Below are 25,167 nucleotides of genomic sequence, written 5' to 3'. Positions count from 1 at the left end.
GCCCATCCCGAGCGCTCGGTCCGGCGCCCCGCACATAGTCGGCGCTCAATAAATCCGGCCGAATGAGTGAGTGAGTGAGTGAATGAATGAATGAATGTGTCATTTCTTTCCTTCTTTCTATCCGTGCCCGTGACCCCCTCCGGACCGTCAGCTCGTCGCGGCCAGGGAACGGGGCCGTTTATTCTTCCGTCGCCCATTCCGGGCTCTGGGTCGGGCGCCCCGCACACAACGGTCAGCGCTCACCGACCGCTACCGGCCGAAGGAAGGAGGCCGAGCGAGGCGGCGGCTGGGGGGGTCGGCGCGGCCCGTCCCCGGGCCCCCCGGGCCCCCCGGCCGACAGCGAGGGCGGGGCGGGGAGGGCGGGGCGGGGCGGCGCGGTGACGCGCCGGGGATGCGGACAGGTTCCGCCGCCGCCGCCGCCGCCGCCGCCGCCGGTTCGGGGAGAGAAGCCCGGGCGGAAAACGCCGAGGGAGCGGCAAGCGCCACTCCGGCCCGCCTCGGCCGCCCCCGCGGTAAGAGGCTCGGGGACGGTGCGATCGGAAGAGCGGCTGTGCGCGGCCGACCGACAGCCGGTCGGCAGCGGCGTCTCCCCGCCCCCTCCCTCCTCCCTCCCGGGCCGGGCCCCGATGCACCTCTGCGGACCCGGCCGGAGGGAAGGCGGACCCGAGCGACCTCTCGGCCCCGGCCCGCGTGTGCGCGCCGGTACGCGTACGCGGAGCCGGCCGGAGGCGCGGCTGTGCGGAGGGAAGGCGGGGCCGAGCGATCTCTCCCCCCTTCCCCCTCGGCCGGCCCCGATCGTCTACGTCCCCCGGGATCCGGGCCTTCCGCGGCCCCCGTCGCCCCCCGAATCCGGCCTCCCCCGGCGAGCGCCGGACGGCCCGGGGGCGGAGCCGGCCTCGGCCCGATCCCTTTGCCTTGCACAGCGTCCCCGGGGCCCGGGCTGGGGGGGGGGGGGGGGGGGGGGGGGGGGAGGCCGTTGGGGCGGGGAAGGACCGCGTGGGCGCGGACCTGCCGCCCGCCCGGTCGGAGCGACGACGACGACGACGACGATCCGCCGCCCGTAGACCCCCCGCCCCGGCCGCCCGGCGTCTGTTGAAAACGGCGAGTGGAGAAGGGCGGCCCGGTGATGACGGTGCGGGGCCGCCCGAGGCTCCTTCGCTCATCCGCTCGTATCTATCGAGCGCCTACTACCCGCGGACCACCGGACCGAGCGCCGGGAACGGGCGACTGGGCGACAGACAGAGAGAGAGAGAGAGCGCGTCCCGGCCCGTCGACGGGCTCGCCGTCAGATCGGGGGAGAAGGACGGACGCGACGCGACTTCATCACCATCGAGGGGACGGACGCCTCACTGACGGGATAGATGAGGTCATAAAAATAGGGACGGATGAGCACGGTGCTGAGGGGAAGGGAGAGGGGTGAAAGGGGAGCAGAGGGGAAGAGGTCCGCACCCGTCGCAGCCGTGCCCCGGAAAGGACGAGGAGAAACGGCACGCGGGCCGACCGTCTCTCCGGAGCGCGTCCGCGCCGTTCCCCCGTCCCCGAGGACGCCGCGTCCGGCCCCCCTTCCCTTTTAAAGGCTGTCCGTTAAGCGCTCACCACGGCAGGCGCCGGGGTAGGTGCGGGCCGATCGGTTTGGACGGGGTCCGCGACCCGTCCCGCTTTTCCGTCGGGGAAATCGGCCGCCTTTAAGTCCGACGGTTTTGGGGGGTTTCCTTTTTAAACAGGGTGTACAGACGGGAGGCTTCGGCGGCGGCGGCGGCGGCGCGTCCGTTCGAGTCCCTCCCGTGGGCCGGGCCTGCCGCCGGGCGCCGGGGGCCGCTTGGGTTCGTTCGGTATCCGCGCGGCGCTTACCGCGTGCCGGGCGCCGTTCCGAGCGCCGGGGGGGACGCGGGGCGATCGGGCGGTCGGCGCGGCTCGGCGGAAAGAGCCCGGGCTCGGGTCGGAGGTCGCGGGTTCCGATCCCGGCTCCGCCGCTCGCCGGCCGGGTGACTTTGGGCAGAGTCGCCTACGTCCTCCGGGCCTCGGCGACCTCGTCTGGAAAATGGGGGATGAGGCCGTGGGCCCCACGTGGGACGACCTGATATTGCCTCCGCGGCGGGCGCTTCCGGATACCGTCGTCGTCGGGTGGGGCTCGCCCTTCTCGTCCCCATTTTCCGGATGAGCGGACCGAGGCCCGGAGGAGCGGAGCGACTCGCCCGAGGTCACGCGGCGGGCGGGGGACGGAGGCGGGGTCGGATCCCCCGTCCTCTGCCTCCCGAGCCCGGGCTCCCTCCGCTGAGTCGCGCTGCTTCCCTGGTGCGTTCTTGGGTTCGGGTTCGGCTACCGTTCTGCATTGAAGTTGCCCCTCAGAGAGACAGGGTACAGGGAGTGCGTCCGATTTAGTGCGGGATGACGTGTGTCCCCGTCCGTCCCCCCCCCCCCCCCCCATTTAGAATGTTACGACGTGACAACGTTCCGCCCGTGAGGCGACGGGATCCGTTGCCCGGTTGGCAGGGATCGGACGGCCGTTGGAAGAGAGAGGGGGTCTTAGGAGTAACAGGCGCCGAAAGAATTTACCGGTTTGGCCGAGATCTGCCGGCGCGTCCGGACTCGGGTAGGTCGTCTAGTGTTTCTGGAACTTCTGACGAGGACCCTTGTGTGATAAGAGCCTATAGGGTGTTAACATTTAAAAGGGTAGATGATCTTAGGATAGTAACCGTGGGGTCTGTTAAGCACCTAACTACGTGTCGAGCCCCGTGCTGAGAACGGGGGTGGCCACGAGCGAATGGGGCTGGACGCGGTCCCCGTCCCGCGCGGGGCTCCCGGTCTCCCCCCCCCCCGGTTTTAAGGATGAGGTGACTGGGGCCCAGAGAGGTGAAGCGACTTGCCCGAGGTCTCGCAGCAGACAAGCGGCGGAGCCGGGATTAGAGCCCCGTGGCCTTCTGACTCCCGGGCCCGGGCCCCGTCCGTTACGCCGGGCTGCTCCTCGTGATCGCGTCCCCGTGATCTCTTATCGATCGGGCGGGTCGATAAACGTCGACCGATATCGTTCGCTATGTATCGCTCGCCTCAGGTGATATGTCGGGAGGCGGCGTGGCTCGGTGGAGAGAGCCCGAGCTTGGGAGTCGGAGGTCATGGGTTCGAATGCCGGCTCCGCCACTTGTCAGCTGAGTGACCGTGGGCGAGTCACTTCACTTTTCTGGGCCCAGGTTCCCTCGTCTGTAAAAGGGGGACTGACTGTGAGTCTCACGTGGGACGACTTGATTACCCTGTATCTACCTCAGCGCTAAGAACGGTGCTCTGCACATAGGAAGCGCTTAACAGATACCGGCATTATTATTACATGTTCACATAGTTCCGGTCAACTATTTTAATTTTCGGAATGCATTAATGGTGCACTTCGGTGAACTTTACCGTGTTTAGCGTTCCTCGGCTTAACGTGGATTTTCACGGAGCTGTTTCTTTCGAGGTCGATTGGTTAAAGAAAGAAATCGGTAAATCTCAAAGACCTTGAAAACCTCGTATCTGTCTGAACGTTTACCGTCTCCGGATGAGTCGACGAAGGGGAAACTAGATGGGGAGACCCGAGGCGCGGAGTGACCCGAGTGATTCGATGGCAGTGGAAGAACCAGAGCCTCCTGACTCTTTGGTCGAGGGGGCCGAGTGGGTTTGGGCGACCGCCGTCGGCCACTTCAGAGTTTCCTCCCACGGACTCTCCTGGTCCTTTTGAAAGTGCCGTCGGCCTCTCGCGTTCAGTGACCTCGGAGCCATCGTTCGAAATCCTTCGGGAACCGTTAGCTGAAAGCTGCTGCTCCCCCATCAGTTCACACAGAATGGACCGGCGGCCGTACTTTTCATTGGCTCCTTTATAATTGACAAATGTGGGAAAGGCCCGGGAGTCGGAGGACCCGGGTTCTCACCCCGGCTCCACCACTTGTCTGCTGTGTGACCTCGGCCAAGTCACTCTTTTTTGGGTATCTGTTAAGCCCTTACTATGTGCCGAGCGCTCTTCTAAGCGCTGGGGTAGGTACGGGGTAATCAGGTTGTCCCATGTAGGGCTCACAGTCTTCATCCCCATTTTACAGATGAGGTAGCTGAGGCACAGAGAAGTGAAGTCACTTGCCCAAGGTCACGCAACTGACTTCTCCGTGCCTCGGTCACTCCATCTGTAAAACGGGGCATTAAGATTTTTGAGCTCTACGTGGGGCAGGGCCCGGGTCCAGCCCGATTCTCCCGTATCCACCCCAGTGCTCCGGACGGTAAACGCGTAACCAAAAAACATAGAAAGAGGGTACACGTTTGATTTTAGCTGTCGGTGAGAGTTTCACATTGTATAAACGGTCGCTTCAGAAACACAGACCGTTGACGCGGTCGTTCAGTCGGATTTATCGGGCGCTTACTGAGGGCCGAGCACTGTGCTAAGCGCTTGGAAAGTACGGTTCGGCAGCAGGTGGAGACGATCCCTGCCTGACAACGGGCTCACGGTCTAGAAGGGGGAGACAGGCACCGGTGAATGTCTAGTTAAATTGAAAGTCATCAACGGGGCCGGCCGAAGACATTTCACCGCTGTCGGCGGAAGGCGGTTGAGCCATGAGGTGAGAGGCAGAGGTCATTCGTTCGTTCAGTTGTGTTTATTGAGCGCTTACTAGGTGCGGAGCACTGTACTAAGCGCTTGGAATGTACAGTTGGGCAACAGATAGAGACGATCCCCGCCTGACAACGGGCCCACATTCTAAGTCGGTAACCGAGGCGGCGGTCTACCCCTCAGGCAAACAAATGCCCGCGTTCTGGGCCTTTGTCACATCCTCACGCGTCACTGGTATTTGTTGAGCACTTGCGGCGTGCGGACCACTTGGACTCAGAGCTCGTGAAAGTACCAGGTCAGTGTCCCTTCCCTCAGGAAGCCTTCCCTCTTTGGGGGGGGAGACCGGAAAAATAGGGATGGGCAAAAATAGGAGAGTTTAAGAATATTTACGGAAGTGGTGTGGGATCGGGGTACCGAGATACTCGAGGGGGCAGCCCTTACCCCCTCGGCGACGGGAAACGGCTTTGACTACCATCTCTACGCAGATGACACGCAGATCTACATCTCCGCCCCTGTCCTCTCCCCCTCCCTTCGGGCTCGCATCTCCTCCCGCCTCCGGGACGTCTCCACCTGGATGTCGGCCCGCCACCTAAAACTCAACATGAGCGAGACTGAGCTCCTCATCTTCCCTCCCGAACCCGGTCCTCTCCCGGACTTCTCTATCACCGTGGATGGCACGACCGTCCTTCCCGTCTCTCGGGCCCGCGATCTCGGTGTCGTCCTTGACTCGTCCCTCTCGTTCACCCCACGCGTCCTATCCGTTACCGAGACCTGCCGGTTTCACCTCTACGATATCGCCAAGATCCGCCCTCTCCTCTCCACCCGGACGGCTACCTTACTATTACGGGCTCTCGTCATATCCCGGCTAGACTACCGTGTCGGCCTTCTCTCTGACCTCCCTTCCTCCTCTCTCGCCCCGCTCCGGTCTATTCTTCACTCCGCCGCCCGGCTCATCTTCCCGCAGAGACGATCTGGGCGTGTCACTCCCCCTCTTAAACAACTCCAGTGGTTGCCCATCGACCTCCGCTCCAAACAAAAACTCCTCACTCTAGGCTTCGAGGCTCTCCGTCACCTCGCCCCTTCCTACCTCTCCTCCCTTCTCTCTTTCTACCGCCCGCCCCGCACGCTCCGCTCCTCCGCCGCCCGCCTCCTCGCCGTCCCTCGGTCTCGCCCATCCCGCCGTCGACCCCCGGGTCACGTCCTCCCGCGGTCCCGGAACGCCCTCCCTCCTCACCTCCGCCAAACTGATTCTCTTTCCCTCTTCGAAACCCTACTTAAAAATCACCTCCTCCGAGAGGCGTTCCCAGACCGAGCTCCTCTTCCCCCTCTACTCCCTCCGCCATCCCCCCTTTACCTCTCCGCAGCTAAAGCCTCATTTTCCCCTTTTCCCTCCGCTCCTCCACCTCTCCCTTCCCATCCCCACGGCACCGTACTCGTCCGCTCGACCGTATATATTTTCGTTACCCTATTTATTTTGTTAATGAATTGTACATCGCCTCGATTCTATTTAGTCGCCATCGGTTTTTACGAGATGTTCTTCCCCTCGACGCTGTTTATCGCCATCGTTCTCGTCCGTCCGTCTCCCCCGATCAGACCGTAAGCCCGTCAAACGGCAGGGACCGTCTCTATCTGTTGCCGACTTGTTCATCCCAAGCGCTTAGTACAGTGCTCTGCACATAGTAAGCGCTCAATAAATACTATTGAATGAATGAATGAAACGGTACGGCCTCGGGGTCGTGAAGCCGCGGAAAGAGCCCGGGCTTGGGAGTCAGAGGTCGTGGGTTCTAATCCCCGCTCCGCCGCTTATCAGCTGGGTGACTTTGGGCGAGTCGCTTGGCTTCTCTGGGCCTCAGTGACCTCATCTGGGAAATGGGGATTAAGACTGTGAGCCCCCCGTGGGACAACCCGATGACCTTGTATCTACCAAGCGCTTAGAACGGCGCTTGGCACGTAGTCAGCGCTTAACAAATACCAACGTTATTATTATTATTATTATTATTATTTTTGTTATCTCGAGCCCGGATCCCCCGGTGGTGTCGGACGCTTTCTGAAAGTTTACGGAAGCTGAATCGAGGTCTTGGGGCTGCTCCAAGAGGGCCGTTCTAATTTTGCTGCGGGACTCCCTGCGGATGGCTTCGTCCTCGGGGAGCCGAGCACGTAGACGCCCTAGCCGTGAGGGGGTCGCTTTTCTACGCGATGGCTACGTAATCGGCGGCGGCTTGGCTCTTGTGGGATGGCCCTCTAGACTGTAAGCTCGTTGCGGGCAGGGAACGGCTCCGCCACCTCCGTTGTCTCGCACCCTCCCGTGCGCTTAGTACGGCGCTCGGCACACAGTGAGCGCTCGGTCAGTCGCACCGATCGATGGCCGTCTGCCCCGGGTTCTGCCGCGTGCAAGTCTCTTGTGAGGGGCGCGTCCCCAGAGTCCCTCGGATTCATTCAGTCGTATTTATCGAGCGCTTATTGGGCGCAGAGCACTCTGCTGAGCGCTTGGGAGAGTACGATACCGCAGCAGATACGTTCCCTGCCCACAACGAGCTTACAGTCTAGAGATGCGCTATGAGTTGGCGTCGATGATTGATTTCTATTAACGTCTGCCTCCCCCTCTAGACCGCGTGCTCGCCGTGGGCAGGGAACGTGTCTCTTATAGTACGCTGCCAAGCGTTCAGTACGGTGCTCGGCACACGGTATAAGCGCCCAAGGAATAGGACCGACCGACTGACGAGATGGGGTTCGGACTATTCACTGAGCCAGAGTGGCCATGGAGTACATTCATTCATTCATTCATTCATTCAGTAGTATTTATTGAGCGCTTACTATGTGCAGGGCACTGTACTGAGCGCTTGGCATGGGCAATTCGGCAACAGATAGCGACGATCCCTGCCCCACGACGGGCTCGCAGTCTAAACGGGGGCGACAGCGAAGCGAAACGGAACGAAACAAGACATCATCGAGATAAATAGAATCGAGGAGAGATACACCTTCGTTTAATCCTTTTTGAGCCTTTTTACATCCCTAACGTTTTCCTCCATCCAACCCATCCGGGACCTCTCAGTCGCGGTCTTATCCCAACGCTGATAGGATTTTTCCGGCTGCTTGAATTCCCTACGCTTGCTGCTCGTTTTGCCTGTTGGAAGCAACCCCCCCGCCCCGCCGCCTCCGCCTCAAACTACAGTGGTTGCTCTCTGGCCTTGGTGGCGTAAGATCTTGTGAACGGCTATTAGGCGTTCACCCTGACCTCATCCCTCATCATCAGTCAGCCACTCGGTGGTATTTATCGAGCGCTTACTGTGCGCAGAGCGCCGTACGAAGCGCGGGGGGAGAACAGTAGAACAAGACACGTTCCCTGTCAGTTGCCCAGCTCTCTTACCTTTGCCGCCCTTCCTGCGACCCTCAGTCGTATTTACTGAGCGCTCGCTCGGTGCAGAGCACTGTACTCCTAAGCGCTTGGAATGTACGCCGCAGCGGTCAAGAGAGACGGTCCAGTGACCAGAACCGCAGGACCCGGGCTCTCGGCCCGACTCGGCCCCGTGTCTGCTCGGTGACCGTGGGCAAGTCGCTTCACTTCTCTGGGCTTCAGTCACCGCAAAATGGGGAGCGTGAGCCCCACGTGGGACAGGAACTGCGTCCAACCCGACTAGTTTGCATCCGCCCCGGCGCTTAGTACGGTGCCCGGCACAGGGCGAGCGCTCAGCGGACGCCCTGAAAAACGAACGCAACACTGCAGCTCAGGTGAAGCCCGTGCGTTCACGTAAACGGCAGAACTGTGCCTCTTGTTTCCTATCCCGTTGTGGATGCCGCCCGCCCGGTGATAGGTTATCAGTCAGCCCTACGGTGTTGGTATTCATTTGGAATGTCTCACCCTCCTGCCCCGATCCTTCATCGCTCTCCGAGGGAATGCGGGAGTGGAGTGGTGGGAGCCGGACCCCTCACTGCCTCAGAAAGGGGTCTCTGTTATGAGACCGGGTAGGGGGGCGTCCAGTTGGCGTATTTAACGATCCGGAGATCCACCGGCGTTGGCTCCCCAGGAGGGAGGAGGAGCGGCATCTCTCGAGGGGTCACTGGGGTTTCCAGCAAAGCCTCCCCCCAGCCCCCGACGCTTTCGCGAACCTTACGGCTTAAGCCGCGTGCAGCTCGGAGCAGGCCAGCGCGGCGAATGTCGCCCTGCGGCCTGGCTTCGGCTCTTGCCGAACTGTCGGCCGCTTGGCCGGTGCGTTGGCGTTCCCCCGACTGCGCGCAGATCCGTTTGCAGCCCCCCGGCGCCACCGGGGTTTGTTGATCCGAGAGCAGTTTGGATGTCTCTATCTGTTGCCGACTTGTTCATTCCGAGCGCTTAGTACAGTGCTCTGCACATAGTAAGCGCTCAGTAAATACTATTGAATGAATGAATGAATGGCGCGGGAACGTCCCCCGCCCCCCTTTCGATACTCCAGCGTCGTACCCGGGCAGTCTCTGGGAACGCTCAGTGGTATCTATTGAGCGCTTACTGCACGCAGAGCACTGGGCTGAGCGCCTGGGAGAGGACGGTGCGGCTAGAGAAGTAGCATGACGGAGTGGATGGGGCCCGGCCCTGGGAGGCAGAAGGCCGGGGCTTCTGATCCCGGCTCCGGCACCCGTCCGCTCGGTGACCGTGGGCAAGTCGCTTGGGAAGCAGCGTGGCTCAGTGGAAAGAGCTTGGGCTTCGGAGTCAGAGGTCATGGGTTCGACTACCGGCTCTGCCACTTGTCAGCTGGGTGACTGTGGGCGAGTCACTTAACTTCTCTGGGCCTCAGTTACCTCATCTGTAAAATGGGGATTAACTGTGAGCCTCAGGTGGGACGACCTGATGATCCTGTATCTTCCCCCAGCGCTTAGAACAGTGCTCTGCACATAGTAAGCGCTTAACAAATACCAACATTATTATTATTATTATTCACTTCTCCGGGCCGCAGTTCCCTCATCCGGAAAATGGGGATTGAGACTTGTGAGCCCCGTGCGGGACAGGGACTGCGTCCAACCCGATTTGCTTGTAGCCGCCCCTCGCTTAGTACAGTGCCTGGCACATGGTAAACGCTCAACAAATACCACAGTTATTGTTCTTAGAGATGATAAGACCCAATCCCCGCCCTCCGGGGGCTTCCGGGCTTGGAGAGGAACGTCTCAGCCCCCTGTGACACCTCCCCGAGGTTCTGTTTTTAGGTAACCACGGTGAGTGGTCACGGCCTTCTCTGTGCCTCAGTGACCTCATCTGTAAAATGGGGATCGAGACTGTGAGCCCCGCGTGGGACAACCCCATCACCTTGTGTCAACCCCAGCGCTTAGAACAGTGCCTGGCACATAGTAAGCGCTTAACAAATGCCGTAGTTATTATCGTCATCGCCTTGACCGTGCTCTATCCCGCCTTCCGTGCGGTTGCTTCCGGGATGAGTAAGGCAACCCTCGCAAGCTGATCAATGCTATCAATCCTCTAGCCTCTAAGCTCATAACGGGCGGGGAACGCATCCGCTATCCCTGTTGTCTTGTCCTCTCCCGGGAGCGGAGTAGAGTGCTCGGCCCCGAGTTAGGACTCGATAAATACCGACGATTAGGTGTGATGTAGCTCAGGTTCTGGTTTCGTGCAACCGTGGTAAAGTTGATCGGTGGAACGGTCGCTCCCGTTCGATTTAAAGAGGCTATTGGAGTGGGCTGGGGGTCATTTCTTTGCTTAACTTCACTTCTCTGGGCCTCAGCTCGTCTGTAAGATGAGGATTAAGACCGCGAGCCCCACGTGGGACAACCTGATGACCTCGTATCAACCCCAGCGCTTAGAACAGTGCTTGGCACATAGTAAGCTCTTAACAGATACCATCGTTCCTATTTCTTTGCTCTCTCCTGCGCATCAGTCACTCTGGTATGACATTTGTAGTAACGGCCCTGAGCCGCGGCATGGGGAAAAAAAAAAGCTGCTCTCGCTCATGGGGCAAGTCCACCTCCCCTTGGGTGTTGTGCTTCTACGATTCACTGCTTGCCTTGCCCTCCTGAGAACATTCAGCACTCTTTTGTCGTCTCCTAAGCGCTCAGTACAGTGCTCTGCCGAATAAATGCCACTTATGGATCGATCCGTCTGCTGGCGCGGTAAGGAAGGAGGGGATCCTGTGTTCTTGAAGACAAAGGCAAAAGAAAGCGAGGCCTCCCCCCCACACCCCGACTCGCTTAGGGACCTTGATTTCTGTGCCCCCTGTGAGAGTCCTTTCAGCCGTTCGGCCCTTCCCATCTCAATTCCACCCTCGGTGTTAATGTCGGGCTACTGTTTTTCCCTTCTGTCTGCCCAGGGAGGGAATAAGGTAGCTGCCCCGGTAGGTTTGAGACGTCCCAGGGAGTCAGCCAGCCGGCCTCAATCGACGTGGCTCGGCTGCCGCCCCGCACCTTCCTGCTGTGTGTTCCGCACTGATGGGACGGAAGGCCGTTTGGGTTAAGAATATCAAGCTGCCCCTAAAAGCCAAGTCAAATCAACGTCAGGATATGCAGGAGGACTTAGACGAACCCATCTGGTTGCAGTGACAGTTCTGTTTGAGCCAACTAGGCTTCGGACATAGCAGTCGGTCAGACGGTAAATTAACGCGTCCGAAAATCGGGGGTGTCCAAAGAAGGACTTGAAAAAGGTATTTTTTTAGACGTTACTGAGAAGCCGTTCTAACAAGGTGGACTTTGTTTCGGGAAATCATTACCATGGCTTGCTAGGCGCCCGGTGCTGTGCTAAGCGCCAGGGTAGATACGAGGTAATTGGGTTGAACACAGTCCCTGTCCCACACGGGGCTCACGATCTTAATCCCCATTTTCCGATGAGGGAACCGAGGCCCGGAGAAGTGAGGTGACTTGCCCAAGGTCACACAGCAGACAAGTGGCGGAGCCGGGATTAGAACCCAGGTCCTTCTGACCCCTCCCCAGGCCCGGGCTCTATCCACTGAGCCACGCTGCTTCCCTCTTAAGCCACACTCCTTCTAATGTGGTGGTAATGATTCTCCAGCCACGTGTCCCAGCTGAGGGCCGTGAGGTCATCCAGATTGGATGCACAGCTCGAGGGAAACCCCCAGGGGCGAGGAGGAAGCCGGGGTTCGATTGCCCGTCGGAGCCAGGCCTACCCTGGAGCGTGGATGACGGCCACGGGTCCCAGGCCCTCCCCGGCCCAGACCGCCGGGGAGGGAGGAATCCGGCGGGTGTCGTCGTCCTCTGAGGACGTGGCCTCGTACCCGGGCCCGGGGCGGGGAGAGGGGGTGGAATGGAGTCGTCCGAACGTCCCCCAGAGGAGCCTCTCCCGGGATGAGATGCTGGAGAAGTACGGGCACGTGGTCTTGCTGGGATTGGCGGATCCGGGCGGCACGGCGACGAGAAGAGCGGGTAGAGACCCCGGCCTAGGCGCCGAGAACGGGACTGGAAGCGTAAGCCCGCTTCCCAGACCAGACGTTCCCGGAGCAGAATGCCACAGGGAGGTGACCGGCTCGATCGCAGAGGGGCTTGGGGGCGGGGAACGGCTCTACCAACGCTGCGGTGCCGTCCTCTCCCAAGCGCTTAGTAGAGGGCCCCGCGCACAGCCGGCGCTCAGCAAAAACCGTCGCTCGACGGGAGGGTGCTAGCGTAAAGCGGAGCGGCCCCGGAGGTGTCCCTCAGCGGAATAATGATAATACTGATAATGGTGTTCGTTAAGCGCCTGCAATGCGCCAAGCGCTGTTCTAAGCTGGAAAAGAGGTTCCAGGCAAGGCATCGCCTCGAAAACTGAGCATTTTGCAAAGTTCAACTGGAGCACGAGGCGTTTAGCCTGTCCGCGAGGAGTTTACACTCTTATCGGCACACCTACCCAGAGGCACCCTCGGAGGAAAAAAAACGGGTAGGGCGTAGAGCGTGCAGTTCTCCGATTAGTAACCAGTGTAAGATAAGCAGCTGCCAGTTATAACCTAGTGATTTGGCTTTGGCCTCCTGCGACCGTCAGCCCGGTAAGCACTTTTTAGTATCAGCCCCGTGCAGTGTGGCGTTCAAAAAAAAGTTTTCAAATTTAAATGGAAAAGTCATCTCTGCCTGTCCCGGAAACGATGCGTCCGACGGTACAGAAAATGATGACTTTGCACAGTACCAGCCCGTGGAGTTTTTACCTCGGTTTCATTTGTAACTGACCGATGGCGGATAGAGCTCGGGGCTGGGAGGCAGAAGGATCTGGGTTCTGAGCTCGGGTCTGCCATGTGTCTGTTGGGTGACCTTTGGCAAGTCGCTTCCCTTCTCTGGGGCTCAGCCGCCGCATCTGGAAAATGGGGATTAAGAGCGTGAGCCCCATGGGAGACAGGGACTGTGTGCAACCTGATTAACTTGTATCTACTCCAGCTCTTAGAACGGTGCCTGGCACATAGTGAGGGCTTAATAAGTACCATTTTTGTTATTAGGCTTTTTGTTTTTTTAAGGTCCAGTTGGCTCTCTTCACCCACTCTTCCCCTCGCCACGCTCTTTGCTCCACCCGAGCTGGATCTTTTTACTCTCCTCTCGGCTCTCTTGTCTCCGATCCGTCGTCTAAATCCTCCTCCTGCCTGAAAATCCCCCTTAAAATCCTCCAGCCTGAAGAAACGCTCCCCACCCCCCCAGTCCTCAAAGCCCTCCCGAAAACTCCCCTCTTCCAGGAAGCCTTCCCCAACCGATTTCCACCAACCGTCGTCGTGTCCGGCCAGGGAGCTCGTTGTGGGCGGGGAAGGTGTCTACCAAGTCGCTTAGTACGGGGCTCTGCCCACGGTAAGCGCTCAACGAGTGCCGCGGATTGATTGGGTCATCCTAACAGCCACCCTCGGCCTTTAGAGATTTATGTACTCCATTTAGTCATCTCCTCATTTTTCCAGTTGTCTTCTCCTGCTCCCACTTTATGTAGAGTATTTGTGTAGCCCGTCTCCTCCATTAGACTGGCATCTCTGGAGCGCAGGTATCATTTCTCCAACTCGTATCGTGCCCTCGCGTGCGTTTAGTAAAGGCGGACCCTCGATACAGTTGGGTTATGTTTCTTGACCGCGAACGGTGGTATTTTCCCTTCGACTTAATAGGCAGTTAGGTTACATTTCCAGAGCCAGCCCGGGTAAACGTGTCACCGTGAATCCTCCCCAGCCCCGTATTATTATTATTATGCTATTCGTTGAACGCTTTCTGTGTGCCAAGCACTGTTCTAAGCATTGGATGTCTTTTCTCTTTCCCCTCCCCTGTTGCCAAAGGTTTTTCTGACCCACTCCCTCTCCCTCCAGTAGGTGTATATATATTCGAACTTCAATCACCATAGATAAGTCGACTTCCCTCCCTTCCCCCCGCTCCCCTGTTCCAAGCATGTTATCAGGGGCCTGGCTAGGACTGTCCCCTTGCTTCTTTGCTTCAAGAGGCCAGCGTAGTTCTTCTTGGCTCTCTTCCTCTCGGACCACTCTCTGGCTCAGTAAAATAATAATAATAATAATAATGACGGTGGTATTGGTGAAGCGCTTACTATGTGCCGAGCGCTATTCTGAGTTCTGGGGAGATACAGAGTAATCTGGTTGGACACAGTCCCTGTTCCACATGGGGTTCGTAGTCCTTCATTCATTCAATTGTATTTATTAAGCGCTTACTGTGTGCAGAGCACTGTCGGGAAAGTTGGGAAATGAGCTCACATCCCCATTTTACAGATGAGGGAACTGATGAACTGAGAAGTGAAGTGACTTGTCCAAGGTCACGCTGCAGACATTCATTCATTCGTTCAATAATATTTATTGAGCGCTTACTACGTGCAGAGCACTGGACTAAGCCGCTTGGAATGGACAGTTCGGCAGAGTCGGGATTAGAAGCCACGTCCTCCGACCCCTAGGCCCGTGCTCTAGCCCCTAGGCCACGCTGCTTCTCAAGGCATCCCCCCCGAGAAGCTCCGATCCAGCGTGGCTCAGCGGAAAGAGCCCGGGCTTGGGAGTCAGAGTTCATGAGTTCGAATCCCGGCTCTGCCCCTTGTCAGCTGTGTGACTGTGGGCACTTAACTTCTCTGTGCCTCAGTTCCCTCATCTGTAAAATGGGGATTAACTGTGAGCCTCACGTGGGACAACCTGATTACCCTGTATCTACCCCAGCGCATAGAACAGTGCTCTGCACATGGTAAGCGCTTAACAAATACCAACATTATTACTTTTTTATGGTATTAGTTGAGCGCTTTCTATGTGCCAGGCACTGTACTAAGCACTGGCGTAGATAGAAGCTAATCTGGTTGGATGCAGTCCGTGTCCCTCAGGGGGCTCACAGTCTTCACCCCCATTTTACAGTTGAGGAAACTGAGGCCCAGTGAAGTGACTTGCTCAAGGTCACCCAGCAGGCAAGTAGCAGAGCCGGGATTCGAACCCAGGTCCTTCTGACTCAGGCCCGAGCTCCCTCCACGAGGCCTCGCTGCTTCACTTCTCCTGCGGAGCTGCTCCTCCGCCGGCTGCTGCGAATGGCCCCGGGCTTGACTCCTTGGACTGCCCTCTGGCCGGCTCCCACCTTCTCCCCGCAATCAATCAGTGGGATTTATTGAGCACCTGCTGTGTGTGGAGCGCTGTCCTAAGCACTGGGAGAGGGCTGGAGAAGCGGCGTGGCCTACCGGATAGAGCCCGGGCCTGGGAGTCAGAAGGACCTGGGTTCTGATCCCGACTCCGCCACTTGTCCGCCGTGTGACCTTGGGCAAGTCGCCTCACCTCTCTGGGCCTCAGTTCCCTCATCTGGAGAATGGGGATGAAGACCGTGAGCCCCACGTTGGACGGGGACTTGTATCCAACCCGATTTGCTAGTACCCACCTCCGTGGTTATTTCAGGGCCCGGCACGTTCATTCAGTCGTATTTATTGGGCGCTTAGTGTGTGCGGAGCACCGTGCTTGGGAGAGGACAATACGACGGACAGACGCATTCCCTGCCCGCAACGAGCATCAGTCTAGAGGGGGAGGAGACGGATCTTAATAGAGATGAATGGACGAGGGATGTGGACATAAGCGCCGTGGGGCTGGGAGCGGGGGATGAATGAAGGAAGCGAGTCAGGGCGCCGCAGAAGGGAGTGGGAGATGAGGAAAGGGGAGGCTCGGTCCGGGAAGGCCCCTTGTTGGAGACGGGCCGGCAATAAGGCTTTGAAGGTGGAGAGGGTCACCGTCTGTCGGGTCAGAGGAGGGAGGGCCTTCCAGGCCAGAGGCGGGGTGCGGGCCGGGGGCCGGCGGCGAGACGGGGCCACGGCGAGAAGGTTGGCGGCGCTAGAGGAGCGGAGTGCGCGGGCTGGGCTGTAGAAGAAGTGAGGCGAGGTAGGAGGGCGGACTGCTTTAAAGCCAAAGGTGAGGCGTTTTTGTGTAATGCAGAGGTGGATGGGCGACCGCTGGAGTTTTTTTGAGGAGCGGGGTGACACGTCCCGAAGGTTTTGGTAGAAAATTGATCCGGGCGGCCGAGCGAAGTGTGGCACGCGGTCAGCGCTTACCAAATACCACAGTTGTTATTATTAGCCCGCGCGCACGGCCCTCGCCGATTCCCCGGTAGACGGAGCCCAGCGGCCCCTGGTGCTTTTGCCTTCTGCCGAGCGACCGGCCACTTTGCCATCAGGAAGGGCGGCGGAGAGGGGGAGGTCGAGGCACAGGGCCAGGAACCGGAGCTCGTGGGACACCCGGGCCGGGAGCTACGGCGGCTTCCCCAGAGGAGCCTGGGAGGGCCTGGTTGTATTTGGATCGGCACCCGTTACTCGCCCTTCCCGCAGCTCCACAGCACTCACTTTCCGGATCTGTCATTTATTTAAAGAAGCGGCGTGGCTTAGTGGGAAGGGCCCCGGCTCGGGAGTCGGACGACGTGGGTTCTGATCCCGGCTCCGCTACCTCTCCGCTGTGTGAGGTACTTAACTTCTCCGTGCCTCAGTTACCTCATCTGTAAAATGGGGACTAAGACCGTGAGCCCCACGTGGGACGACCTGATTACCCGGTGTCTCCCCCAGGGCTTAGAACGGGGCTTATAACGAATACCATCGTTATTGTTTATTGAGCGCTTACCACGTGCTGAGCACTAGACTAAGCACTTGGGAGAGGACAAGCCTACAGAGTCATCAGGAAAATAGCTGGGCAAAACACAACAAACCAAATTATAATAATGTTGGTATTTGTTAAGCGCTTACTATGTGCCGAGCACCGTTCTAAGCGCTGGGGTAGACACAGGGGAATCAGGTTGTCCCACGTGGGGCTCACGGTCTTAATCCCCATTTTACAGATGAGGTAACTGAGGCACAGAGAAGTTAAGTGACTTGCCCACGGTCACACAGCTGACAAGCGGCGGAGCCGGGATTCGAACCCATGACCTCCGACTCCAAAGCCCGTGCTCTTTCCACTGAGCCACGCTGCTTCTCCTAGGATTTGACTAGGGCACTAAGGAATTTGACCCATAATATCAGACTCTTTGCTAGCCACAAATGGCCGGGGCATGGAATTTGCAGATTTCAGAGGATGGCACTTGGAAAGCCAGCACCGCAAGAGGCCGTTGGCTAAACAAAAAATTGTAGTTTCGCAGAGGAGATCAGGGAAAGTGCATTCGTGGGTTCCCAAGATCCATAAAATCGACCCGGGCTACATAGATTGTTTTTTTTTTAACACGATGAACACAATACAGCTCATACCATTAACCTGTATGATCAAATAGCAGTGTCGATATGTACTCATAATAAAAGATTGTGAACTTAAGCAAGTAAATAACATATGTATACGTAAAAAACAGAATCGTCCATCCCGTTGACCCGCCAGACCGAAAGCTTTACTTATGTCGATCGAACCGCCAAACTTAAAACTTGTAGCCCCGTAACGCTTAGGTACGTATCCACAATTTATTTTATTGTGTGTCTCTCCCCACCTCTAGACCGTGGGCGGGGAATGTGTCTACCAACTCTGTATTGCAGTCTCCCAACGGTTTCGTACGGCGCTCTGCTCTAGTAAACGCTCAATAAATGCCACTGATTGACCGACTGATGTTTTCCCCCCGCCCCGGGTACCTGACTGTATTTATTTCAGGGGTGACTTCAGTGCGGCATTTGTGTACGTTTGTGCGGCAACGCAACATTTGTGTGTGCCTGTAGGCCGTTGTGTAGGCAACGCTCAGTACGCACGCAGCCTGCTCAGAGCCCATACGTGACAAAACCCACGCCATTGTGACGTGTGAGAACGCTTGAAGGAAGAGCCACCTGAGAGGTCACCAGCACTCCTGCGGACAAGAGGCATTTTCTAACTCTCCTCTGAATGGCTGACTGAGTAGAATGTTGCTTACGTAGAATCCCCGGTTTGTGAGGTCATTTTTTTTTTTTTCAGTTAGAAGTGTTTTAGTGGTTGTCCTTTCCGACACGGACAGTCTTCTGTCAGAGGTTACGGAGCCTGAGAGCTGCATTTCTTCTTAGAGGTGGTTAGTATAGAAATCCCGTTGCTCAACGAAACCGATCCTGTAACGGCTTCCTCTTCAAAAATGTAAAACACCGCTGTGTTGTCTTCCTCCCCTCTCCCCCCCACCCGATCCCTCCATTTCAGAAAGCGTCGGTGAATGTGAAGTACCTCTGGCTCCCAGCGATTTGAAGAAACGCCAATGGGGAACCCCAGGCGGTTGGCAGTTATCAGCGACTGAGGACGAAAGACTACTTTCAGATGAGATTCGGAATTGGTATAAAGTAAGGATACAGCTTTTCAAGGGGAAAATGTTTTGGGGGGGCCCTAATGAATGGCTTAGGCTGTCTTCAGCCTGTTCCTGGGCAGTAGGTTTCTGCTTTTAAAGCAATTTGATAAACTCACAGAGTGCTTCTGGGCTAAATATTTATAGAGGCTGCTGTTTCCTCATTAGGTGACAGTCAGGTAAGAGCTCTTGACCCTCTATTTTTGTGTGGGGAGTTTGGATTTATCCAGCCGTCTCGTTCTGGGTTTGTTGCCCTCCAGCTTTTGGAGTGTTCTAGGTTATGAGCACCTAAAATGCTTTTTCAACTTCCTTCATTTTCCTGTTTCAACGCTCTGTAATCAAAGATAAGTGGAAGTCCATTAGGGGAAATGAAGCGCTGTAGGATATAGCATTAGCCATTCAATAAAAGATGCGCTTTCTGTGTTTGTATTAAAGCCAATGGCCTCTTGTGGTGCTCGCTTTCAAAGCGCTAGCCTTTGAAGTCCGTAAATTTCAAGCCCCGGATATTTGTCGCCGGTGAGGAGCCCGATATTTATTTTTCTCAGATGTATTAGTACCCTAGACGAATCGGAGCTTGGGGTAGTTGCATTTTTCTTGTCTCTTTGCCTCTTGGATCCCCGGTAGATAAGGAATCCTGTAGTTGGGTAGTGAGGGGGAGGAGGGAGACGTCAATCGGACAGATTCTCAGACGGCACACGGGAGCCGTAATCGTGCAGAGAGAGTGCCGTGTCGGATCTACCAACTCAGTTATATTGGGCTTTCCCAAACGTTTAGTACAGTGCTCTGCGTGTAGTAAGCACTCGGTAAATTCCATCGATTGATTGCGCTAGCTCAGGCTAACGCTCGGGTCCTACTGTGATGAGCTGTGACATTCTTAGACCGGGAGCCCCTCTAAACCGTAAGCTTGTTGTGGGCGGGGATGGTTCACTGTCTGTTGTTTCCCAAGCACTTGGGACAGTGCTCTGCCCACAGTAAGTGCTTAATAAATACGATTGAAAGAATGAATGAATGCGGGATGGGGACTGTGTCCAAAATGGGTTTTTTTTGTATCTACCCCCGTGCTTAGAACAGTGCCTGGCACATAGTAAGTGCTTAACAAATGCCATTTAAAAAAAAAAAAAATCGATAGATAAGATTGGTGACAAAAAATTCCATGTGTCCAGTTAGGGGAAAGGTGAGTTGAAGTGGAACCACTTGCCGCTTTAGTCATTTTGCCTTTAAACCGCCCCCTTTCTAGGGTCCAAGCTGGGCCCGTGGAGGTGGTGAAAATACCGGTGCGGCAGGTAGTTCTGCCCTTTCCATCCAATTCCTACCTTCCTAGTTTGGGGCCGCAAGGTGCTAGCTTGCCGGGTACTGACAAATCCAGAACCCCATCAGGTGGGGAAGGAGAGAAGCAGGAAGCTCTGCTGCTTATGGGAAGGAGGCCCAGAAGAAGGATCCTTTTTTTTTAAAAAAAGAAAAAGAGTCACGGTCCTGGGTGACCCCCACCAGCCTACCCTTAAAAGCGACCGTTCGTGAAACTCATAATCATCTGTCTAGGTGTGTTTTTGTTAACTCCTCTTTTTGGCAGTCGGGTTTGTTCTCGATTACTTAATCTCGACTACGAGGGAAAGAATCCCGTCGGCCCAGTGCGGCACCGTGCCGTTCCATTTTGACCCTGTGCTTCCAGTGTACATCTTTTCTTTTTGAGAAAAATTCCTGATGAAAATAAAGATTTCGGTGACCATTTCAGTTAGGTCTCCAAACACTTTAGTATTATTGAAGGCTGGTATGGGCTATAATAGTAATAATAAGAATTATGTGACAAGCACTGTTCTAAGTTCTAGGGTGGTTACGATTTTGTTGATATTGATGTCTGTCTCCCCCATTGTGAGCTCACTGTGGGCAGGGAACGTCACCGTTCATTGTTGTATTGTACTTTACCAAACGCGTAGTACAGTGTTCTGCCCACGGTAAGCGCTCAATAAATACAATCGAACGAATGAACGAATACAGAGGTAATCAGGTTGGACACGGTCCCTGCCCCACATGGGGCTCAGGCATTGAATCCCCATTTTACAGATGAAGTCGCTGAGGCCCAGAGAAGTGAAGCGACTTTCCCAAGGTCACCCCACGGCAGACCTGTGTCGGAGCTGAGATTAGAACCCAGGCCCTTCTGACTCCCAGGCTTCCCAGGAGATCTTCAGCGAACAAATGGCCAGTTCTGGTCAAAGCAAATAATAATAATAATTATAGTACTTGTTAAAGTTTACAATGTGCCTAGCCCTCTTCTAAGCATTGGGGTAGATCGGATTGATGTCTGTCTCCCCCCACCCCCCTCTAGGCTGTTAGCCCGTTGTGGGCAGGGATTGTCTCTCATTATCTCTGTATTGTCCTTTCCAAGTATTTATTACAGTGCTCTGCACACAGTAAGCGCTCAATAAATACCACTGAATGAATGAATGAAGCTAATCAGGTTGGACACAGTCCACGTCCCCCTTAGGGCTCACACTCTTAATCCCCATTTTCCAGGTGAGAGACCTGAGGCCCAGGGAAGTGAAGCGACTTGCCCGAGGTCACACAGCAGACCCGTGGCGGAGGTGGGATGAGAACCCAGGTCCTTTAGACTCCCAGGCCCGGGCTCTACCCGCTAAGCCACGTCGATTCAGAGATCCCTGGTCCAAAAGCAGGTCAAGCGTTCATTTATCCGTGACCGCATGTTTATCGATGAGGGTACACATTGCCAGGCCTAACTCAGGCTCGTGCGGCAAAGCTCAAAAGTTTACTTTGTTCCCTCCCGTTTTATTCCAGCTCTTCTTTGCCCCCCGCCCCCCACATCCCCGCTTGATCGTTCTGTGGGGAGCCTATTTTCTTCCCCTTCTGCTCGTTGCCCGAAAAGGGATCTGTTCTCGATCCCTAATCCAACTCCAGGGCCACTCAGCCTGCAGCCCGCGGGACAGTCAATCAATCCGTCTTCATTGGCCACTTACCGTGTGCAGAGCACTGTGCTGAGCACTTGGGAGAGGATAACTACAAGAGGGTAGACTGGCTGCCCCCAAGAAGCTGGCAGTCTAGAGGGGGACACAGACCTCAGTGTAGATTCAGGAGAACGAGACAGGGACTTAACCCAGACAGACCAAAGACAGAAGTCATAGCAGTGGTATTGAAGCGCTTACTATGTGACAAGCACTGTTCTAAACGCTGGGATAGGTACAAGCTAATCAGGTTAGACGCAGTCCCTGTCCCCCATGGGGCTCACAGTCTTCGCACCCGTTTTACACATGAGGTAACTGAGGCGCAGAGAAGTGAAGCGTGAGCCCCATGAGGGACAAGGACTGTGGCCAACCTGATTCACTAGTATCGACCCCACTGGTTAGAACAGTGCTTGGCACATAGTTAGCGCTCAACAAGTACCATTATTATTGTTATTATTATGCATGCTCCGAATCCAGCATGGGGCCTGCCCAGGATTGTTTAAACTTGTTTACTCCCCCATGAACAGAAGCAGCGTAGCCTAGTGGCTAGAGCCCGGGCCTGGGAGTCAGAAGGACCTGGGTTCTAATCCCAGCTCCGCCACACGTCTGCTGTGAGACCTTGGGCAAGTCACTTCACTGGACCTCGGTTCCCTCATCTGGAAAATGGGGATGAAGACCGTGAGCCCCATGCGGGCCGGGGACCGTGTCCAACCCGATTTGCTTGTATCCTTGTAATATTGCTTGTTTGCTTGGTATTGTGCATGTCACATAGTAAGGCACATCTCTTCCAAGAAGCCTTCCCTGACTAAGCCTTCCTCTCCTCTTCTCCCACTCCCTTCTGCGCCACCCTTTCTTGCTCTTTCATTCATCCTCCCTCCCACCCCCACGGCACATAGGTATAGATCTGTCTTTAGCAGTAGTTGATTGATTTATTTATCTATTTATTTATATGAATGCCCGCCTCCCCCTCGAGACTGTGAGCTCGTCGAGGGCAGGAAAGTGCCTGTTGTTATAGTGCCCTCTCCCAAGCGCTTAGTACAGTGCTGAGCACACAGTAAGCACTCAATAAATACAACTGAATGAATGAATAGGAAGCACTTAACAAATGCCACAATTACCATTATTAGGAAAGAGAAAAAGTTGTTAATGCCTGGTCTAGAAGTTTGCCACTTATACTGGCAAATGCAGGAATGAATGTGCAAGGCCCCATTATTTTGGGTTCAGTGTTTTGCTTCCTAATTTCACACCTGAAATGCACCATTCAGAACTTGAGAATGTTTCCTTGAAAATGCGACAAGCCCTCCCCGCCGTGCCTGATACAGAGAAAATGAGTATAACAGTACCTTGATTTAAATGGTGGTCATTTTTTCCCCCCTTTAGATTGTTTCCAACAAATATTGAAATAAAGAAGTAACTTGTCAAGATGAGCAAATTGAAAGTGATAACAGAGAAAAGGTACAGTAAGTGAAGTTCTTATGTAAGCTATAGAGCAAACTATTGGCAGAGAAAACTGGAATGAGACCATTGATTTCGTACACGTTGAGAGCAATTCAGCGAAAGCATAAAATTGCTATAAGTGTAAGAAAAATAACCTTGCCATTAACACTTTAAAAAATTTTTGAAATCATCTCAGTTTTAGTTTTTCACTGGCTTTGGCATGTTTGATTTTTCTTTTCTTTTTTCTTTTGGATTTTTTTGTACCGCTTTTCCCCTTGGCTTTTAAAGATTCCCCTGTATATCTGTCTCTCTTGCAATAGCTTATTGTTAATTGTAGCCCAACTTAATATGTTTAGAGTATACGTTTTAAATCAATCCAGTAGTTAGTAAGCGCTCGGTAAATATGGTCGAATGGACATTAGATTGTGCAACGTGCTTGTCATCACAAATTCTGCCTTGGACTCATTTAAGTTTCCTTACGGAAGCGTAATTTGGCCCTAAATGTGTTCTTTTCATAAGAAGTGAAATCGATTTGTCTCCGGCCAAAATTGTTGCTGAGGAAGGCAAGCGGGCTAAGTCTAAAGTGAAACTTGAATAAGAGGCCATCTATGGAATTGCAGGAGAGTCAAGCCTGTCTCTTGTTTTTAAATAGCCTGGAAAAAAATGTTATGAGCGAAATTATTCTTTCTGACCCAGGTTCACGGCACCCCTTTTTTCCCAATTACTTCCCGAATCATAACACGGTAGGAAAAGGAAGATTCCTCCCCCTTTAAATAATAACAGTAATGATGATAATAATTCCGCACCTTCCTCCGCCTGCCAACTCTTCTATTCTTTCCTCATCGACTCTCATGCTTACAACTCCCGTCAGCTATTCTGGACGTTTAAATCTCTGCTGAGGTCCTCTGGACTGTAAGCTTGTCGTGGGCAGGGGACGTGTCCGCAACTCTGTTGTAGTGTCCTCTCCCGAGTGCTCAGTACAGTGCTTCGCACACAGTAGGTGCTCAGTAAATACAGTCGATTGACTGAAGCGCCCCGTGCCCTTCCCACCTCCCCCTCTGTTCCCGGGCCCGAGAGTCAGAAGGTCATGGGTTCTAATCCCGCCTCTGCCACTTGTCTGCTGTGTGACCTTGAGCAAGTCACTTCACTTCTCTGGGTCTCAGTTCCCTCATCTGTACAAAATGGGGATTAAGCCCACGAGGCCTATGTGGGACAGGGGCTGGGTCCAACCTGATTATCTTCTATCTACCCCGGCGCTTAGGACACTGCCTGGTACGTAGTAAGTGCTTCGCAAATACCATATTATGATTATTATGATTATTATATTCCCTGGGCCTCAATTATTTTATCTCTAAAATGAGGATTAAGATTGTGAGCCCCATGTGGGGCAGGACGGTGTCCAACCTGATTAGCTTGTATCTACCCCAGTGCTTAGTACAGCACCTGGCACATAGTGAGTGCTTTACAAATACCATAACCCCCCCCCCCAAAAATCGTCTCGCCTCCTAAAAATTCCTTTTTTCCTCTTCTCCTTTATTTATTTATTTTTTTACCTCTTCTTCTCCATTGCATCTTTTCCCTCCGCCCTCAGAGGGCCCTATATTGAAAAGTTCTGTCCTCCTCGTCCTCGAGGTATCTCTCCGCGGCCGTCCGCGCCGCGGGCCGTTACCTGCTCTCAAATGCGACCGACACTGTCCTCATCTGGCCCGCCTCTTATCCCCTGCCATCTTTTCAGTTTCATCTGCTGACTCCTCTTCCACCTCCTCTCTAACTGTGTGTGTGTTGGGGGGCGTCTCGCAGAGCTCCGTCCTGAGTCTTCTACTCTCTTCATTTTCCCCTCCCTCTCGGGGAGCTAATCGGCGCCCCTGGTTTTAACTACCACCTCTAGGGCGACGCAGGTGACTCCCAAATCGACTCCAGCTCTGAAGTCTCACGGTATCGCCTTTCCATCTCCCCCCGGGAAATATCTCCACGTGGCTCTCCTCACCGGGTCCCAAACGGAACTTCTTTCCTCCCCAAACCTACCCTCCCAACTTTTCTACCTCTCCGTCAAGTCCACCTAGTCCAGGACGCCTTCCCCGATTGATTCCTAAACATCCCCAGCTGCCTCAGATAGATGCTCCCTCTTGGCACTGATGTATTTTAATTGTCGGTGATACTCTCTCAATTGCGTAGCGCTCACTGGTGCCTAATTTCATTGACGGTGAAGACAGTGACTGAACTCAGCTATACCCTGCGACTCTGGCTGGCGTCACGGACGGTGGATTGTGACGTGGAGTAGGAATTTTTGTGGTGACGACACAAAAGCAGAGCATCTAGGCTATGTAAGCTCCGCTCCCGAACAGTTTGGGGACGCTGGCAACCGTTAGACAAGGTATTTGGATCCTTGCTTTTTAGAGCCTGATAACTTAAAAAAGATCCGGTCAGAAAGGGAGACGGAATAGAGTGTTATTGTTCTCCTTTATCATCGTTTCTGTGTGTAGACCTCAGTTTGGGATATTTCAGTGCGGTTTCCACATGTTTGGTTCGGTCACGTTTTAGGTTAGAGAAAAATATTCGAGAGAGACGAGTTGGGCA

General features: G+C 55.0%; 1 protein-coding gene across 5 annotated transcripts in view; it reads left to right on the top strand.

Moving 5' to 3' along the window:
• The first annotated feature begins 430 nt into the window (after positions 1-430).
• Positions 431-25,167, top strand: part of AGTPBP1 (ATP/GTP binding carboxypeptidase 1) — a 151,618-nt gene continuing 126,881 nt past the window's right edge. The window contains exons 1-3 of one of the 5 annotated variants that reach the window (XM_029055758.1): positions 431-512; positions 18,061-18,197; positions 22,534-22,608. In XM_029055758.1, the coding sequence (XP_028911591.1) occupies positions 22,577-22,608 (32 nt within the window). In that variant the 5' untranslated portion in view covers positions 431-512; positions 18,061-18,197; positions 22,534-22,576. Of the gene's footprint in view, positions 513-17,642; positions 17,939-18,060; positions 18,198-22,533; positions 22,609-24,765; positions 24,965-25,167 lie in introns of those variants that run through there. The other 4 variants (XM_029055765.2, XM_029055762.2, XM_029055764.2 and 1 more) reach the window with 4 other exon arrangements.

The sequence above is a fragment of the Ornithorhynchus anatinus genome, chromosome X5, assembly GCF_004115215.2.
Source record: "Ornithorhynchus anatinus isolate Pmale09 chromosome X5, mOrnAna1.pri.v4, whole genome shotgun sequence".
In the NCBI taxonomy this organism is placed as follows: Eukaryota; Metazoa; Chordata; class Mammalia; order Monotremata; family Ornithorhynchidae; genus Ornithorhynchus; species Ornithorhynchus anatinus.
This window is presented reverse-complemented; position numbering and strand designations above follow the sequence as displayed.